Source organism: Ranitomeya imitator, chromosome 4, assembly GCF_032444005.1.
Source record: "Ranitomeya imitator isolate aRanImi1 chromosome 4, aRanImi1.pri, whole genome shotgun sequence".
In the NCBI taxonomy this organism is placed as follows: domain Eukaryota; kingdom Metazoa; phylum Chordata; class Amphibia; order Anura; family Dendrobatidae; genus Ranitomeya; species Ranitomeya imitator.
Genome location: NC_091285.1, coordinates 454,708,021 through 454,728,401, shown reverse-complemented (window position 1 = coordinate 454,728,401; position 20,381 = coordinate 454,708,021). Strand labels below are relative to the sequence as shown.

Genomic DNA, 20,381 nt, shown 5'->3' with positions numbered 1-20,381 from the left:
GGCACATCAGCGGCTCTCCAAACGCAACATGGTGTCCCATCTCAATTCCTGTCAATTTTGCATTGAAAAGTCAAACAGCGCTCCTTCCCTTCCGAGCTCTCCCATGCGCCCAAACAGTGGTTTACCGCCACATAGGGGGTATCAGCGTACTCAGGACAAATTGTACAACAACTTTTGGGGTCCATTTACTCCTGTTACCCTTGGTAAATTAAAACAAATTGGAGCTGAAATAAATTTTTGTGAAAAAAAGTTAAATGTTCATTTTCATTTAAACATTCCAAAAATTCCTGTGAAACACCTGAAGGGTTAATAAACTTCTTGAATGTGGTTTTGAGCACCTTGAGGGGTGCAGTTTTTAGAATGGTGTCACACTTGGTTATTTCCTATCATATAGACCCCTCAAAATGACTTCAAATGAGATGTGGTCCCTAAAAAAAAATGGTGTTGTAAAAATGAGAAATTGCTGGTCAAATTTTAACCCTTATAGCTCCCTAACAAAAAATATTTTGGTTCCAAAATTGTGCTGATGTAAAGTAGACATGTGGGAAATGTTACTTATTAAGTTTTTTGTGTGACATATCTCTGTGATTTAATTGCATAAAAATTCAAAGTTGGAAAATTGCGAAATTTTCAAAATTTTTGCCAAATTTCCATTTCTTTCACAAATAAGCGCAGGTAATATCAAAGAAATTTTACCACTATCATGAAGTACAATATGTGTCAAGAAAGCCATGTCAGAATGACCAGGATCCGTTGAAGCGTTCCAGAGTTATAACCTCATAAAGGGACAGTGGTCAGAATTGAAAAAATTGACCTGGTCATTAATGTGCAAACCACCCTTGGGGTTAAAGGGGTTAAGCAGATTTTTAGTTTAGTAGCTGAGTTTGTATATATAACACAGGAAACCTGTAGTATCTTGGCAACCATGGAAGAAACAGATATAAGACATGTTGTCATTGTCATCCTGTAACAAAGAAATAACACAGATTTGACAAAGAATGGAAGGCTATCTCTGACTGCATTATGGCTCGTGTAGAAGACCATATTTTCGGTCTGAGTGCAATCCAAAAAAACATAAGATCACATCTGAACCGATGTTATTATATGGAGCCGTGCACATGCCTAATTTTTTACAATGGACTGAGACTGTCCGAGGAAAAATAATCACAGCATTCACAATTTTCATCTGTAAATTGGATTGCACTCGGCAATGCAAGTCAATGGGTCTGTCAAAAAAATCAGACCAAACTCAGATAACATCTGAGCGCAGTCCGATTTTCCCAGACTGACAGAATGTTGAAGATGGAGACGTTTTTACCCACATCTTCTCCACATTCGATAAAATTGAATCACACTCTGATCAGAGTGTGATCAGAGTGTGATTAGCATAATCAGCAGGATTCTCATGGATGAAAGAAAATGCAGTAGTCTGACCTTAGCCTTAATATATTCTGGGTGTATCACATTCACTGTTTTTTTAATTCTGTTTGTATTTTGCCTTTTTAGATTTTTTGTAATTAATGTATAGATTAATGTGTCTTCTCTATAAGTATTGCTAGGGAAATTGCATTTACCTGTCATTTTTACATCTTATAATTAAAAAAACATGAATATAAAAACTCACCATGTTCTTTACAGCCATGTGCATCCAGCTCCCTGCATGTCATGCTGAGCCATGTATCTGGGGATATTATGTTAAGTTAGTTCTCACTGAGTAGTAAATGGCATATAAATAATGACTCCTAAACTGGAAGCCCCATCCACTTGGATAACTTTGATAGATTTTGTTATTGCTTTTGGAAAAGCTTGTAGGGTATCATCATTATTATTATTATTATTATTATTTATTTATGTATTTGTACTAGACCGGTAAAGTGTTTTATGTATTGGTGATTAATATTACATCATTTCATTTATTTTCTACAGAATTAATGGTGGTAAAAGCAGCAGATGGTAGGCGGCTGGAACATGTTTACTTCTTGAAGAAATCTATAATTCAGAGACTGTTTGCCAATCAACCTGAACAAATAAGAATACGGAAACGACTCCATCAATCTAAAACATCATAAAGAATCTGGTTGCTTCGTGCCTATGTGATCACCGGTAGCTCCGCGTATCTATTAACATCACACATTACTTATTCCGTTTAAATTCTAACCTCCACTTTTGCCTCTTTTTTTCCCTTGATTAATAATGGAATCAGGAAACAAAAGTTTTGTAAATTCGCTTCCAGAAACACCGTACTGGAATAACGATACCTTGATGTTCAAACCAGTGTTCCATATAATAATCTCCCCAGTGACCATCGTCATATCAGTGTTTGGTATAACTGGCAATAGTCTTGTAGTCTGGTACCTCTCATTTAAGATTAAGAGAACCACTTCGTCCATCTATATTTTTAACCTTGCCCTGGCGGATGCGGCGTTTTTGCTGTCTTCATTTGTTCTGCACATTTTTGCCTTGTTTCTAACACTGATACCACACCTGGAATCACAGTATGAGGATGAACATGTTATTAACTTGATAAGTATATTAACTCTAGCTTGTCTCTTTGGCTACAACACTAGCCTATGTCTTCTAACAGCTATTAGTATAGAAAGATGTCTGTCCGTTCTCTTTCCCATTTGGTATCATTGCAACCGACCGAAGCATATGTCCTCTATTGTCTGCAGTCTAATATGGATCATTTCTTGTATTCTTTGCGTCCTTGAGTTTGTATTTTGTTACAATATAACCTATAACCGTAAAGGTATACTGAAGGAGTCCAGTAAGGAATGTAAAATCACCTTCATCATCATTTGTAGCTTTAGCTTTGCAATTTTTATACCATCTATGACAGTTTCAAGTCTAATTTTGCTCATCAAAGTATGGGCAAGTTCTCAATATCGACAGCATAGAAAGTTATATATTGTCATTGCTGTAACAGTTCTAGTGTTCCTATTGTTCGGAATGCCCATGAGAGTGTTATTACTCGTATGGTACAAACACCATACCGTGCCATCTTTTCCCATCATGGACCTTTTTGCTCTGTTTTGTGCCACTAACAGTAGCATAAATCCATTTGTCTATTTCCTGGTTGGCCGTCAAGGTCAAGATGGAAAAATTACGCTTCTGTCAATTTTTCAGGCAGTTTTTCGAGATGATTGGAATCAGCACAAGAGGGAGCAAAGAAAAACAGCAGAAGAGACTGTAACATGACCACTGAACTTCCTAAGATAAAACAACGCTGGATGTACCTTCACAATGGCTCATTTCATTGTACTTAAGTGACACATATAATAATTGTTGTACTCCAGAGATGAAGATGTCCAGCGATGACAGTTCTACTGATAAACTTTATAGAGGTAGTTTATGCCACAGAAGTATTTGAGTGCCTTCTACCATGTTGCCAGTGATTAGTTTTGAAAGCCATATTTTTTGTTGGGGCATATTAGAAATTGGCTTTTTTATATAGTGAAGACTTGGATAGAAGCCCCCCTTGCTACACAACCTGTCAACAGTATTATTAAAGGAACATGGTAGGGGGGCACTGTTGAAGGTTTTATACTGGGGAGAAAAGTTTCATGTTAGGAATCTGCTTATGGTGAGGAAGAATATTCTTCCTTTCTCCTTAACTTGGTATACGTTTTGATTATTTTGTCTCAAGTTTTTTTTTTACTAAATTGCATGAAAGTAAAGTGCATACAGTGGATACGGAAAGTATTCAGACCCCTTTAAATTCTTCACTGTTGCAGCCATTTGGTAAATTCAAAAAAGTTTTCTCATTAATGTACACTCTGCACCCCATTTTGACTAAAAAAAAACCCAGAAATGTAGAATTTCTTTTACATTTATTAAAAAATAAAAACTGAAATATCACATGGTCATAAGTATTCAGACCTTTTGCTCAGTCAGTATTGAGTAGAAGCACCCTTTTGAGCTAGTACAGCCATGAGTCTTCTTGGGAATGATGTAACTAGTTTTTCACACCTGGATTTGGGGATCCTCTGCCATTCTTCCTTGCAGATCTTCTCCAGTTCCATCAGGTTGGATGGTGAATGTTGGTGGCAGCCATTTTCAGGTCTCTCCAGAGATGCTCAATTGGGTTTAGGTCAGGGCTCTCGCTGGGCCAGTCAAGAATGGTCACAGAGTTATTCTGAAGCCACTCCTTTGTTATTTTAGTTGTGTGCTTAGGGTCATTATCTTGTTGGAAGGTGAACCTTCAGTCAAGTCTGAGGTTCAGAGCACTCTGGAAGAGGTTTTCATCCAGGATATCTCTGTACTTGGCCGGATTCATTTTTCCATCAATGGCAACCAGTCGTCCTGACACTGCAGCTGAAAAACACCCCCATAGCATGATGTTGCCACCACCATGTTTCACTGTTGGGATTGTATAGGACAGTTGATGAGCAGTGCCTGGTTTTCTCCAAACATACCACTTAGAATTATCACCAAAAAGGTCTATCTTTGTCTCATCATAGTAACATTGTAAAATAGTAACATAGTTGTTAAGGTTTAACGAAGACTTTAAGTCCATCTAGTTCAACCCATAGCCTAACCTAACATGCCCTAACATGTTGATTAAGAGGAAGGCGAAAAAACCCCATGTGGCAAACAGTAAGCTCCACATTGGGGGGAAAAATTCCTTCCTGACTCAACATACGGCAATCAGACTAGCTCCCTGGATCAACGCCCTATCAAGGAAACTAGTATTTATAACCTGCAACATTATACTTTTCAAGAAAGGCATCCAGTCCCCTCTTAAATTTTTAGCAATGAGGCACTCATTACAACATCATACGGCAGAGAGTTCCATAGTCTCAATGCTCTTACAGTAAAGAATCCGCGTCTGTGATTATGCTTAAACCTTCTTTCCTCCAGACGTAGAGGATGCCCCCTTCTCCCCGTCTCAGGTCTACGAGTAAAAAGGCCATTAGAAAGGTCTCTGTACTGTCCCCTCATGTATTTATACATTAAAATAAGATCACCCCTTAGCCTTCGGTTTTCCAAACTAAATAACCCCAAGTGTAATATTCTATCTTGGTATTGCAGACCCCCCAGTCCTCTAATAACCTTGGTCTCTCTTCTCTGCACCCGCTCTAGTTCAGCTATGTCTTTCTTGTACACCGGAGACCAGAACTGTACATAGAATTCTAAGTGTGGTCGCACTAGTGACTTGTATAGAGGTAAAATTATGTTCTCCTCATGTGCATCTATGCCTCTTTCAATGCATCCCATTATTTTAATTGCCTTTGTAACAGCTGCCTGACACTGGCCACTAAATGTGAGTTTGTCGTCCACCCATACACCCAGGTCTTTTTCATTGATGGTTTTGCCAGGGATTTACAATTAAGCACATAATTATATATCTTATTTGCTCCACCCAAGTGCATGACCTTACATTTATCCACATTAAAGCTTTTTTGCCATTTATCAGCCCAAGCTTCTAGTTTGCATAAATCCTCCTGTAATATAACATTGTCCTCCTCTGTATTGATTACCCTGCAGAGTTTAGTATCATCTGCAAATATTGAAATTCTACTCTGTATGTCTCCTACAAGGTAATTAATAAATATGTTAAAAAGAAGAGGGCCCAATACTGACCCCTGTGGTACCCCGATCAGACCAGAGAATCTTATTTCTCATAGTCTGGGAGTCCTTCATGTGTCTTTTAGCAAACTCAATGCAGGCTTTCATATGTCTTGCACTGAGGAGAGGTTTCCATCGGGCCACTCTGCCATAAAGGCCCGACTGGTGGAGGGCTGCAGTGATAGTTGACTTTGTGGAACTTTCTCCCATCTCCCTACTGCATCTCTGGAGCTCAGCCAGAGTGATCTTGGGGGTCTTCTTTACCTCTCTCACCAAGGCTCTTCTCCCAAGATTGCTCAGTTTGGCTGAACATCCAGGTCTAGGACGACTTCTGGTGGTCCCAAACTTTTTCCATTTAAGGATTATGGAGGCCACTGTGCTCTTAGGAACCTTGAGTACTGCAGACATTTTTTTTAAACCTTGGCCAGATCTGTGCCTTGCCACAATTCTGTCTCTGAGCTCGTTGGCCAGTTCCTTTAACCTTCTGATTCTCATTTGCTCTGACTTGCAATGTGAGCTGTGAGGTCTTATATAGACAGGTGTATGCCTTTCCAAATCAAGTCCTATCAGTTTAATTAAACACAGCTGGATGAAGGAGTAGAACCATCTCAAGGAGGATCACATGGAAATGGACAGCATGTGACTAAAATATAAGTGTCTGAGTAAAGGGTCTGAATACTTATGACCATGTGATATTTAAGTTTTTATTTTTTAATAACTATGCAAAAATCTCTACATTTCTGTTGTTTTCAGTCAAGATGGGGTGCAGAGGGTACATTAATGAGAAAAAAATGATTTTTTTTTAAACTTACCAATTGGCTGCAATGAAACAAAGAGTGAAAAATGTAAATGGGTCTCAATACTATCCGTACCCACTGTATATAAAAAAGATGCTATTTAGAGTTTACTAAAGGTGAGCTACTGTCTACTGTACCGGCACATTGTAGAATCTACCAACCAGAGATGATGGAAGGAAGCTAACCCATCTGGATGTGTTATATCTATATGGCGGATCACAGGTTGCTTTATTCATTGTTTGTACAGTAATAATTATTTTTATTGTTCTATTTATGTGTTGACATGTCAGCAATTATCAATCCACTAGGTTAGTTTAATAGTGTGAATCATACTTATGCAGTAGTCTACATAATATTAATACAGGAGAATTAGTTGGCCAACACATACTACTATGGACAATAAATGACGCCTGTCCAGAATGCAGAAGAAATATATTCTCCTTGGGGATATTAGGTCATATTAAAATCCTGCTTATGCTTTCCTCAATGTGTCATGTGTAATAATATGCTGCAAAGAAAGCTGAATGTATTTCTGAACAAAGGTCTAACGTAAGAACGTCATTTAAGTTAATAAATATACACATAAAAACACTAAGATTGTGTATAAATTGTAAAGTAGTCCTAACGCAATTCAATCTTTTTTAAAGGGAATCTATCAGCTATAATTCTTTTACTAATTAGAGCCGGATCCTGATTTTTTTTTTTATCTCTAACCTATAAACTTTTTCTTTAAAATTTCCATCCATGGCTATTAGTGCTGCCATCTTGGCCGACCTGCTGACATCATTCGGAGATCTGAAATAAATTGGTGACACTGAGGGCAGACTTTGCACTTCAGAGTGACATCTGACATTCAGTTGTTTTGAACTGATGCTTTGCTAAGAGTCAATAGATAAAAAAGTGCAAAAATAATGAGCAGCTCGCAAAATTTTTTCCCTCTCCATTTAATACTCGCATGGATGTGTGAATGCAGCCTGGTCTCAGAACACAGTTTACAAGTATGAACAGAGGTATGGCAAAAGACAAGATCGAGAACTCCGATTTCAGACTTTAAAAACTTGCAATTTCTTATTTACAGAGCACGAATATATTTAACCCCTTAGTGACCAATACGCCTTTTTTACTGACCTGCAATATATGAGACGAAGCATCCCCCGATTGGTAAAAATGCAACATCTACTGCTGCATCAGCTACGATCGGTGTTGGCGCCGGGCATGGCCATTTAATCGCTTAGATGCTGCTCTCCATAGCGATTACAGCATCTTGACAGTTAATAGAGTGTGGGGTCTCCCTCTTTAATCCCATCAGTACCCTGAGATCATGATTGGGTGGTCCTGATGGTTGCCATAGCAACTCATGGACAAATAACGGCCTAAGAGTCAGTCGGATATAGCGAACTGTTCAGAAGTTAACAACATTTTGGTGATTAAAGATAACACTTTTCTTTCCTGTTTTGTCACTTTGTATTAATTCCCCAAAAATCACTTGAGGCTTTAATAAACTTCCTGACAGCAGTATTGAATATGTTGGGAGGTGTTGTTTTTAAAATGCTATACATTTGGGGTTTTTCCAATACATTGGTCCCCCAAAGTCACTTCAAAGCTGAATGCGTCTTTAAAAAATGTGTTTTGTCAATTTGCTTGAAAAAATACTGCTATAATTCTAAACCTAAAAAAATCAAAGAACATTTTAAAAATGGCGCTGATGTAAAGCAGACAAGAGGGAAATGTTATTTATTAACTTTTCTGTGTGGTGTGACTTTCTGGATTAAAGGGATATTCATTCAAAGTTTGAACATTACTATTTAAAATAAACAAATTTTGGATATTTTTATCAATAAATCCAAAACATATCAACCTAAATTCACCACCATTAACATAAAGTACAAGATGTGACAAAAAAACAATGTTGAAACATTCCATAGTTATTGCTACATAAAGTGACATGTGTCAGATATGAAAAATTGACCTGGTCACTAAGGGGAAAAAACAGCAATTTCCAGCCAATGCGTTTCAACCATATGGTCTTAGGACTAAAATTATAATGGTATAAAAAACAATCTATTTATACCAACTATCACCCACAGAAAAATACACACAGGTTAAAAATATTAACAGGTTTAATGCTGATACACAAAACATTACAGGAAACAAGACAGACATACAAAAATAAATCTCTCACATTAATATTGATATGCCGAATCATGTTTGTGCTTTAAACGTTTAGGGAAATGACTGTTGATTAAAAAGATCTAAAAGGCTTCACATTTCAGTAATAACTGCTTTCCATCTCCATTTATGCGACATAAATTAGTCATCTCAATTCCAGTACAATGAAAGCCTGTCATATCTCCCTGATGTAAAAAATGTTTTCAGACCGCAGAGTGATTGCTGGCGGGAAAGTTATGACTGTAAGAAAAATGTTTTCCTAATTGTCACCTTTAGGAGACGGGTGGTACATACTATATACTGAATTTTGCAATGTATACATGTTATTCAATAAACAATACATGGTGGATTACAGTTAATCAGATTTAATTTTGCATTACTTATTATTATGGATCGATTTTAACGTGTCTCCAATAAGCTGTGCATGTTCTATGGCCACATTTAATACCTGAGCAGCCAGTTGGCTTTTGTTTTTCATTCTCAAATAAGCTTGGTTGATAGCATTATTCCTATGCTGGCTTTTTTTATTATTATTATTTTAACACCTTTGTGGATAATGTTAATTAGTTAGAATTCTATCTTATTGGAGAATTAGTACAATGTAAGATAATGTTCTTTGTATGAATAAATTAAATAATAAACTAGCAACTTTATATTTTATTACATGTCTGATCTTTTTTTGTTTTAACATTCATTTTAGTGTATTTTCTTCACTTTAACCCTTATCCGGCTGAATAGGTACAATTGTAACTATTCCGTTTTAAAATTGCAATAACTTTTTTTTGAAAAGACGTAGAGGGCTGAAATTTCGTGACATCTCTACATTTTTGGTCCAGAATATATTGGCCAAATTTCAATAAAATATCTCCACCCGCTTCCGAGATAAGGGGTCGAGATCTTTTTGCATCCATAACAAGCTGCATAGGTACAAATGTACCTCATATATTTTGAATGAAGATAATGCAAGGGAAAAAGCATAAATTTTTTTTTAATGATAATGCTATTTAACTATTATAAACAAGTAAAAAACTGTTCATTTACATTATAAAAGAAAATGTAAGAAACTTTTTTTTATTGATTTTCTTTGCAAGTAATGCATGTTGGCTTTGCTACAGAGTGTTCATCGCAAATGGGTTTCACACAAACCACACAAGACTTTCTAGTCTTGCGTTGTTTTCGCCTCAGGTCTCTGCAGACATAGCAACTACCAACAACAGGGGAGGGTCCACGACTACCATGAGGTATTTTGGGGCCAGCTGCTGGCTGCGATGCTACCACAATGCATCGTCCAAGCACCATTTCTACTGCACCTCGAAGAAAATGGTTTCTCATTATCATTTTGTTTGTACTACGATCTTCAATTGCAATCATACACAGCTGATTTGCGAGATCTTTCAGGAACTTTCTTCGTTGATCCTTTGCCCTGAAGCTTGGATTGTGTTCTCTGTAGATGATGTAGGATGCTAACCCACTGACATCAATCATATTGTAGAAAAATGCCAAAGTCCAACGTGATGTTCGTCGTTTCACAGTGTACTCTCCCAACATTTTATCCATAACATCAACGCCACCTTTTGTTATGTTGTAGTATTTTATTATCTCTGGCTTGGCTGCTAGTGTCTCTTCAACTTCTCCCGTCATGTGCATAGATGATAGAAGCACGACTGATTTGTTCTTCTTTGGTACATATGAACAGACTGTTGCATCATGATTGTAGGCAAAATTTGTCGAGTATACAGGCCTTTCTTTGGCAGGCTGCATGTTGTTAGGTAGGAACCTTTTGTTTTTTCTCACTGTACCAACTAGTGTCATGTTCCAGGAGTTCAATACCTTAGCTAGTTCCATGGTTGTAAAGAAGTTATCGGTGGTGACATTTCTTCCAGAGCCTTTATACGAGCTCACTAGGTCCAATACTGTTCGTTCTCCAATGTTTACTTGTCGAGGACCATCAGTTGGTTTCCCAGTGTAGAGCTGACCTTGTAAAGGGTAGGCATTTGATGAGTCACAAGCCCAGAAAATCTTTATGCCATATTTAGCTGGTTTTGAAGGTATATACTGGGTAAATTTAGTATGACCTCTAAATGGAAATAATTGCTCGTCGACGGTGATACAATGATATGGCTTGTAGGCTCTCTCCAGATTACTGTTCAGCATTGTCCAGATGTCCCGTATTGGTGCAGCTTTATCTGTTTGCACACGTTCTGCACGTGTATTTTCGTTGTCAAACCTGATAAATCTGAGTATCATCTTGAAGCGGTCACGAGACATGGCTGCACGTATAAGAGGCAGAGCAGCAACATTCCACATTTCCTCCAGATTCTCTTTGTTGGCTCTGTGCACACCAGCAGCAATCAGTATGCCCAAAAATGCATGAAGTTCAGTTTCAGTAAATTGCTTGAATGTTTTTTGTGGTGGCCGTTTGGAAGAATCAGGAAAACGTTGTACCAGTTCGTTGTTGTAAGCATCACAAACTCTCTTGGCCTTTCGATTCGTTTCCCGTAATATGATGTCACACATCTCGGGAGTCATGATGGACTTGAATAGCTCTTTTGCTGTATATAGGTTGCTGATTGCTGCAGGGCCACCTCTTTGTCGTAGGACATTACGAGATTTTGTTTGTGCATTTGGCAGTGGATTACTGCACCATTGAGTTTCATCCTTAGCAGTCCAAATGTCGCCTGCACTTTGAGGCACAGAATCATCCTCAACACTTTCGTCTGATTCGTATTCATTTTCATGCTCTATGACCATTTCTTGTTCAATGTCTGAATCTTCTTCAGTAACATCCACTTGTGGTACATAGTTTTCATCATCAGATGGAACATATGGTTCATCCTCATGCTCAGAATCAGATTCTTCTAGCATTCGCATTATTTCGTCAGACGTAAATCTGTAAATATGAAAAAATGTAAAATAAATAATTTTCCGAAATACTACATTATTGGCTTTTCACAAAATTATACTAACCTGCAAACACGTTTTCTTGGATTATGGCGGAAACTAGATCCAGCATTACTATCACTCATGATGACTTGCTAGATGAATTTTGGCTTCGTATTTTGTGCTGAATATAAATAAAACATCGTAAAACAATATGTAGATACTAATTATTATCCATTTTTCGTATAAAAATTATACCTATAGTGATAAGTTTCATACAAAATATATGTAAGCCAAGTCCAGGCTGAAAGACAATTTGACTGTTCTGTCCCCACATAATGAGAATAAAGGTATAACTGGCTGTTAGATGCTGTGAGACTTTCCTACCTTCGTTTCCAAGAAATTGAAGACTTCACAAGCCTAGAAATGTGTGCTCACAGCAATGAGATGAACAGCAAAATGGCTAATGAGAGGAGGGAGGCAGGAAGACAAGTAGAAGCCACTCCCAGTTTGAATTAACTTAATTGACAGCAACATAAGTGACCAGTAACAACACTGAACAATAGATATCAGCATAACATTTGTAGCTGAATGAACTTTAGTTTCTGAAACCAAGTAAAGTCTTCCCACAGTGGAGGTATATGTGAAGGTACAATTGTACCTATGCAGCCTGTTAAGGTTGTAAAATTATGCAGCCTGACAAGGGTTAAAGGGAATCTGTCGTAAGGTTTTTGCTATTTAAGCTGAGAGCAGCATAAACATAGGGGCAGAGAGCCTGATTCCAGTGATGTGCCACTTGCTCATCAGCTTGCTGTAGTTTCAATAAAATCAGTGTTTTATCAGCAGGAGATTATCATCAGAGAACTAGGTGTTGCGTGCAAGACAGTCAGACTAATCTGTGCAACCCCACCACTGATTGATGTGGGCAGGATTTCTATCAAAACAGTACCGCGCAGTCCAGTAAGTGACACATTGCTAGAATCAGGTTATCTGTCCCTACATTATGTTGCACTCAAATTCCATAGCAAAAACCTGTTGACAGATTCCCTTAAACTTTATTCACATTAAATCCATCCATTCTGGACAATGGCTTTGCTGTAATGTCCTTTTATCTGCTTCTGTTTCCAGAGCCGAGCAATCTTTCTTGCCTCTTGCTAACTCACCAATTAGAACAGCTTTCTTTGCGTTAATAGTAGTCATGGGCATGCAGCAGAGAGATCCTTGCCAATGATTTGCGATGTGTGATTGTGGATATTATTCCTGTGTCAGCATTTTCGCTGATACATAGATATAAAAATATTAACATTAAATTTCTGTACTTGAGGTATAAATTTGAAATGAGCAGAATTATCTCCACCTCATCTCATAATCGGGTCTTCTACAAATAGGCCCATAACCCTAATCCCAACCGTAAATGTAATCCAAACCCTAACCCTAGCCCTATCCCTATACCTAGCCCCAACCTTAATCCTAACCCTAGCCCTAACCCCAACCCTAACCTTAGCCCTAACCCTAACCCTAGCCCTAACCCTAGCCCCAACCCTAACCCTAGCTCTAAACCAAGCCCTATCCCTAGCCCTATCCCTAACCCTAGCCCTAACCCCAACCCTAACCTTAGCCCTAACCCTAGCCCTAACCCTAGCTCTAACCCTAGCCCCAACCCTAACCCTAGCTCTAAACCAAGCCCTAACCCTAGCCCTATCCCTAACCCTAGCCCTAACCCTAATGGAAAAATGGAAATAAATACATTTTTTTTATTTTTTTTTATTTTTCCCTAACTAAGGGGGTGATGAAGGGGGGTTTGATTTACTTTTATAGCGGGTTTTTTAACGGATTTTTATGATTGGCAGCTGTCACACACTAAAAGACGCTTTTTATTGCAAAAAATATTTCTTGCGTTACCACATTTTGAGAGCTATAATTTTTCCATATTTTGGTCCACAGAGTCATGTGAGGTCTTGTTTTTTGCGAGACGAGTTGACGTTTTTGTTGGTAACATTTTCGGGCACGTGACTTTTTTTATCACTTTTTATTCCGATTTTTGTGAGGCAGAATGACCAAAAACCAGCTATTCATGAATTTCTTTTGGGGGAGGCGTTTATACTGTTCCGCATTTGGTAAAATGGATAAAGCAGTTTTATTTTTCGGGTCAGTACGATTACCACGATACCTCATTTAGATTTTTGTTATGTTTTGGCGCTTTTATACGATAAAAACTGTTTTATAGAAAAAAGAATTATTTTTGCATCGCTTTACTCTGAGGACTATAACTTTTTTACTTTTTCACTGATGACGCTGTGTGCAGGCTTGTTTTTGCGGGACAAGATGACGCTTTCAGCGGTACCATGGTTACTTATATTTGTCTTTTTGATTGCGTGCTATTCCACTTTTTGTTTTTGTATGATAATAAAGCGTTGTTTTTTGCCTCTTTTTTTTTTTACGGTGTTCTCTGAAGGGGTTAACTAGTGGGACAGTTTTATAGGCCGGGTAGTTATGCTGTGCACTGTGTCAGATCAGCGATCACACAGGCACAGCAGGGAGGCTCAGAGCAGGCGCTCGTAAGCCACCTCCCTGCAGGACCCGGATGCAGCCCCGTGGCCATTTTGGATCCGAGGCCTGCAGGGAGGAGACGCTCGGTACAAGGTGAGCACATCACCTTGTACCGATCGTCTCAGGGAAGCCAGCAGGGAGCCCGCTCCTTGCGCGATGCTTTCCTATGCCCCCGGTACACTGCAAGCATGTTTGATCGCAGTGTGCCGGGGGTTAATGTGCCAGGGGCGCTCCGTGACCGTGACCCATGAGCGCGGCTGATCGCGCTGGACGTACTATCCCGTCACTGGGAATTAAGTCCCAGGTCACCTTGACGGGATAGTACGTCCAGTGGGATTAAGGGGGTTAAAATGCACCTCTGATGTACATGAATCTGATGTTTCGTTTTTACCTCTAGGCATCAACGCACATGCTGACACAGAGACGGTAACCACGACCACACTTTGCCATCAGTAGCAGGGAACTCTGCTGAATGCCCATTCGTGCAATCCTATGCATGTTAAGATATCTGTTCCCATTAGTGTGTTGGTTACTAGAAGGAGAAATTCCTCTAATGACTCAGATTGGGAACAAGACCAGAGTAAAATCTATAGGAGATCAATACCATTATCCAGAATGCATGATTAGTGCGGCTAAGATTAAAGTGAATAGATCATGTTAAAACAATAGGAATAACTGAAATGTAATAATAAAGAATTGGTAGTTTTGATGACATCTTTTAGCACTGAATTTATTCATTTATTTGAAGTTGTATAAAGAATATTATCTCACAATGAATTGCAATTTTCCAACATGTCAGAACCCTAGATTACATTATTCAATAAAGTATTAAATTAATTTGAAACAAAAACCAAGAATAAAGCTGCACAATAGCTCAGTAGTTATTATTTATTATTATAGCGCAATTTATTCCATGGCGCTTTACATGTGAGGAGGGGTATACATAATAAAAATTAGTACAGTGATCTTAAACAATACAAGTCACAACTGGTTCAGGAGGAGAGAGGACCCTGCCCGCGAGGGCTCACAATCTACAAGGGATGGGTGAGGATACAATAGGTGAGGGCAGCGCTGGTCGTGCAGCGGTGTAGTGAAGCGATTGTTACGGTAGGTTTTAGACTTGTTGGAAGAGCTGTTAGCACTGTTGCCCTGGGGTCCTGGGCTCAAATCCCACCATGAACAGCATCTGCAAGGAGTTTATGTGTTCTTCCTGTGTTTGTGTGGGTTTCCTCCAGGTTCTCTGGTTTCCTCTCACACTTCAAAGACCTACTGGTAAGGAATTTAAATTGTGACCCCATTGGGGACAGTGATTGATGATGTCTGTAAAGCACAGTGGTTTTATACCTGAGTAAAATAAATTATGCACAGCCTGCAGTTTTGCAGATATTTCTGACACATTGAAATCTATTTTGAATGGAGTACAGTACACAATTAATTCTATTGTAAAATTCAAGACATAAAGTGTGGCACCTTTCCTCTAGAGTTGAGAATCAGGAAATATTGATCATATAATCAACTCTATTGCCATCTCAATACATTGTTTATTGCAGCATAAGGGAGAGATGACAGGCTTTGGTTTTATTGGTATTGAGAGGATTACAGGGAATCTGTCAGCACTCAGCAGGTTTTAGCTATGTAATCTGGAGACTGCAGGAGATAGAGGCTGAAATACAGATTTCAACAAAGTGTCACTTATTGGGCTGTGTGCTATTATTTATTTTCAATGGAGGTTTTATCAGCAGGATATTATTGCTGCTAGGACTGGTGCTCACATGAGCAGATGTCTTACCACACCCTCCTCTGATAAGCAGCTCACTGTCAACATACAAAGTATACAGAAAGCTGTGGTGTGGGCATGGTTAACTTCTTCTGAGTTCTGCTATATGCTACATCTAAAAATTCTGATTGTGTCACAACAGCTGAACCTAGTAAACTAAGTTAGAAATTCCTGGAATTAGGCTCTCTTGCCCTTGCTATTCTCTGAATAAATAGGAAAAACCTGCTGACAGATTCCCTATAAATTATTTAGTAGAGGTATAAATAGAAAGCGGTTATACATGAAGCGTAAAGTATTTTAGATCTTTTCAATGAACAGCCATTTCCCAGTAAGTTAAAGCACAGACATGACTTGGTATATCATTTTATACATATACATATATATATATATATATATATATATATATATATATATATATATATATATATAGGGATTTTTGTGTACTCACTGTAAAATCCTTTTCTCCAAGCCAATCATTGGGGGATACAGGACCATGGGTGTAATGTTGCTGCCACTAGGAGGACACTAACTGAATATAGAAAGATTAACTCCTCCTCTGCAGTATACACCCTCCTGCTGGCTCTAAGTGAACCAGTTCGGTAACAAAGAAGCAGGAGCTTAAAACCATTAACAAGAATAAACTATGTCAAAACCAAGAAACAAACACAAGTCATTAGACTAACATGGTGGGTGCTGTGTCCCCAATGATTGGCTCAGATAAAAGGATTTTATGCTAAGTACACATAAATCCCTATTTCTCCTACGCCTCATTGGGGGACACAGGACCATGGGAACATCCTAAAGCAGTCCCTAGGTGGGGAACAATCAACTGTTATTACCCCATGTACCAACGAGTTACAGATGCGGTACTGCAGCATGCAGAATCCGTCTGCCGAGGGCCGCATCTGCAGAGGCCTGAGAATGAATTCTGCAATGTTTTGTGAAATATGCAAGCTGAACCAAGTCGCAGCTCTGCAGACCTGTTCTGCTGATGCCTGGCTGGTACTGAATGGCCCAAAAGGCGCCCACTGACCGAGTGGAGTGTGTCTTAATCCCTGCTGGGACAGGTTCACCCCTAACACGGTAGGACTCCTGAATAGCCAAGGGAATCCACTTGGCTATTGTGGCCTTTGAAGCGGCTAGGCCCTTCTTATGCCCCTCCGGAAGCATGAATAGGGCATCTGACTTGCAAAAAGATGCCGTCAGCGAGACATATCTCTTCAGGGCTCTCACTAGATCCAGGGTGTGAAGAGACTTTTCGATGCGATGTACTGGTGCTGGACAGAGTGAGGGCAAATCAATAGTCTCGTTGAGATGGAAAGAAGAGACAACTTTTTGGTAGAAAAGATGGAGACGTCCTCAGATCCACCATGAAAATTCAGGAATGGAACTTGACAGGACAGGGCCGCCAACTCCGAGACTTGCCAGAGTGACGTAACCGCAACTAGGAAGGCTTCTTTCCAGGAAAGGAAAGTTAGAGATACATCCTGCAGCGGTTCAAATGGGGCCTCCTGTAAAACCCCGAGGACCAAATTAAGATCCCATGTTTCCAATGGAATCTTATAGGGAGGCACCACATGAGAGACTCCCTGAATGAAGGTCTTCACCTGTAATCTGTTGGCAATCCTGAGGTGGAACAGAACTGATAAGGCTGAAATCTGCCCTTTGAGTGAACTAAGCGCGAGACCTGACTCAAATCTGGTCTGTAGAAATTTAAAAATGGAAGGAATGGAAAACACGAGAGGAGAACGTCTACAGTCTTTGCACCATGAGAAGAAGGTCTTCCAGGTGCGGTGATAAATGAGCATAGACGCAGGCTTCCTAGCACTAAACATGATGGAGATCACTTGATGAGAGAATGCTGATTGAGATAGAACCCAGGATTCAATGGCCACACCATTAAACACAGGGCCTCGGAGTTCTGATGGTAAATAAGGCCCTGGGACAGCAGATCTGTGTGATCCGGCAGTCACCAGGGGATGTACGGCGACGAGTTGAACTAGTTCCGCGTACCACGCCCAACACTGCCAATCCGGCGCAATCAGAATTACTGGTACTCCTCCGCTCTGATCTTCTTGATGACCCTTGGAAGTAAGGCTGGGGTCACATTGCGTTAACAGCAGCCCGTTCAGCACATACGCTAACGGGCTGCTGCTAACACAAGTGCCGGTGCTACATCACGCTAGCGCAGAAGGAGCTTCTGCTAGCTCCATCTGCACTAGCAGTGATGGACCCGGAAACGCTGCAGCCAGCGTCTCGGGTCCGTCACTCAATGACGGCACATCACTAGCGCACGCCCATTCAATTGCATTCAATGGCGGCGTTAACGGAGTAGGTTACACCGCGTTATGCCGCAGTGTAACTTACTCCGTTTAACGTTGCCCCTGAACGCAATGTGAACCAAGCCTAAGGGGAGGAGGGGAAATATATATATGGAAGCCGAAATTGATGTTTGGAAGGACCAGTGCATCTGTTCCGATGGCAACTGGGTCGTGGGACTAAGCTATGAACTCGGGAACTTTGGTGTTTAGCCTTGAGGTAATCAGATCCACATCTGGAGTCCCCCAGCAACAGCAGATCTGCTGAAAGACCTCCATTTGCAGAGACCACTCTACCGAGGCAAGACCCTGGTGACTGAGAAAGTCTGCCGCCCAATTCTCTATGCCTGGGATGTGGACTGCCAAGATCACTGAGCGGTTCCTCTTGGCCCATCGGAGAATGTGACCTACTTCAATCATGGCTGCCTTGCTGCGGGTGCCCCCCTGACGGTTGATGTATGCCACAGCTGTGGCATTGTTGGACTGAATCCTGATGGGTCGACCTGTCAGGAGGGGATGAAACTGCAGAAGGGCTAACTTGATTGCCCATATCTCCAAAATGTTGATCGGCAGACACAGCTTTTGAGAAGACCAGCACCCCTGTGCCGTGTAATGGTGGAACACTGTCCCCCAGCCAAGAAGGCTGGCATCTGTGGTCACCACTAGCTAATGCACTGGAAGGAAGGATTTCCCCTGATTCAGCAAAGACTTCAGCGTCCACTACCTGAGGGTCTGCTTGACCCGCTGAGAGAGCTAGAATCGACGGTCGAGAGAGAACGGATTCCTGCCCCAAGCCACCAGAAGCGCATGTTGAAAGGGCTGGAGGTGTAGCTGTGCGAATGGAACCACCTCTGTAGCTGATACCATCTTGCTGAGTATTCTCATACTGAAATGCAGAGAGTGAGGAAAAGAGTGGGAGAACATCTGAGTTCCTCACTGTAAGGCTAAGACTTTTTCCGGAGGAAGGATCACCAACCCCCGGGAAGTGTCCAGGATCATTCCCAGGAAAGAAATTAGCTGAGACAGTACTGGTGAGGACTTTTTGAAGTTTATCTTCCAGCCCAGGCAAGAAAGTGTATCTATTGTGATACTCACACACTCCTTGCAGGCGTGAAAAGATGGTCCCTTGATCAGGATATCATCTAGATACAGTAGCACAACCACCCCCCCGAGCGTGAAGGATGGCCATGGCAGCCGACATGATCTTGGTGAAGACTCTGTGAGTGGTGGTGAGGCCAAAGGGCAAGGCAGCGAATTGAAAATGTTCCTCTTGAACCGTGAATCGTAGAAAACTTTCATGAGGGGGAAAAATTGGGTTGTGAAGGTAAGCGTCCTGGATGTCTATGGATGCTAGGAACTCTCTTTTTTTAATTGAAGCGATGACTGAACGGAGCGACTCCATTCTGAACCGTCGCACTCTGGCGAACTTGTTCAACAGGTTTAGGTCCAGTGTGGGCAGCACTGTTCCGTCCTTTTTTGGGACTACAAATAGGTTCGAGAAAAAAACCTTTAACCTTTCATTTTGCGGAACTGGGATATTGACTCCATCCTTTCTGAGGACATTTATGGCTCAGAAGAACGCTGCTGCCTTTGCCTTGGGAGGAGAAGACAGGAAAAAACGCATTGGTGGAAGAGACTAGAACACTATTTTGTATCCAGAGGACACGAAATCTCTGACCCACTCGTCGTGAATGACCAAGAGCCAGGCTTGATGGAACAAAAGCAGACAACCGCCTACTTTGTTGGTGTCCCTCGGATACAGCACTGAGTCATTGTGCAGAGGATCTGCGTGATCTGGGTCCCTTGGGTCTAGACTGTCTAGGCCTGCTCTTCCAGCGGTCGGTGGGTCTATATGAGACCTGGGAGCCTCTATCCCTGAGTGGGGCCCACCCTGGTTCTGAAGAGATGGATGTAGATGACCAGCTGGGGTTGTTACGAACTTGTTGGTTCCGAAATGGTTGAATGGGCCTCTGCTGGGGAAGAAACTTACTCTTCCCTACAGTAGCTTTGGAGATTGGTTGATCAAGTTTTTCTCCAAATAAATGACTGCTCTGATAGGGCAGAAGAGGTTAAGGACTTTTTGGAAGCCTGCACGCTAGTCTCTTTGCCATAGGGCCCTCCTAATGGTGATGGCGTTTGTTGCTGCTTGAGAAGCACAGTTAGCCGCATCCAAAGAAGCGGACACTACAAAATCCCTGGCCCGAGATATCTGGTTAGCGAGGCATGCCGCTTCAGGGGGGAGGCCGGTTTCCTGAATGACTGCAGACAAGACCTCAGCCCAATGGACCATAGCTTTAGCCAACCAGGTCACGGCAAAAGATG

The 20,381-nt window shown here is 40.7% G+C and overlaps 2 protein-coding genes across 2 annotated transcripts; one reads left to right on the top strand and one right to left on the bottom strand.

Moving 5' to 3' along the window:
* Nucleotides 1-1,947: 1,947 nt before the first annotated feature.
* LOC138674193 (proto-oncogene Mas-like) lies at nucleotides 1,948-3,198 on the top strand. The gene has a single exon (XM_069762103.1). The coding sequence runs from the start codon at nucleotides 2,194-2,196 to the stop codon at nucleotides 3,196-3,198; it is 1,005 nt and encodes a 334-aa protein (XP_069618204.1). The 5' UTR covers nucleotides 1,948-2,193.
* A 6,306-nt stretch (nucleotides 3,199-9,504) lies between these two features.
* Nucleotides 9,505-11,602, bottom strand: LOC138674192 (piggyBac transposable element-derived protein 4-like). Its single transcript, XM_069762102.1, has 2 exons — nucleotides 11,502-11,602; nucleotides 9,505-11,424 (listed from the first exon to the last, which is right to left on the bottom strand). Exons 1-2 carry the CDS (start codon nucleotides 11,558-11,560, stop codon nucleotides 9,606-9,608), a joined length of 1,878 nt encoding a protein of 625 aa, XP_069618203.1. The 5' UTR covers nucleotides 11,561-11,602; the 3' UTR covers nucleotides 9,505-9,605.
* Between the last annotated feature and the right edge of the window lie 8,779 nt (nucleotides 11,603-20,381).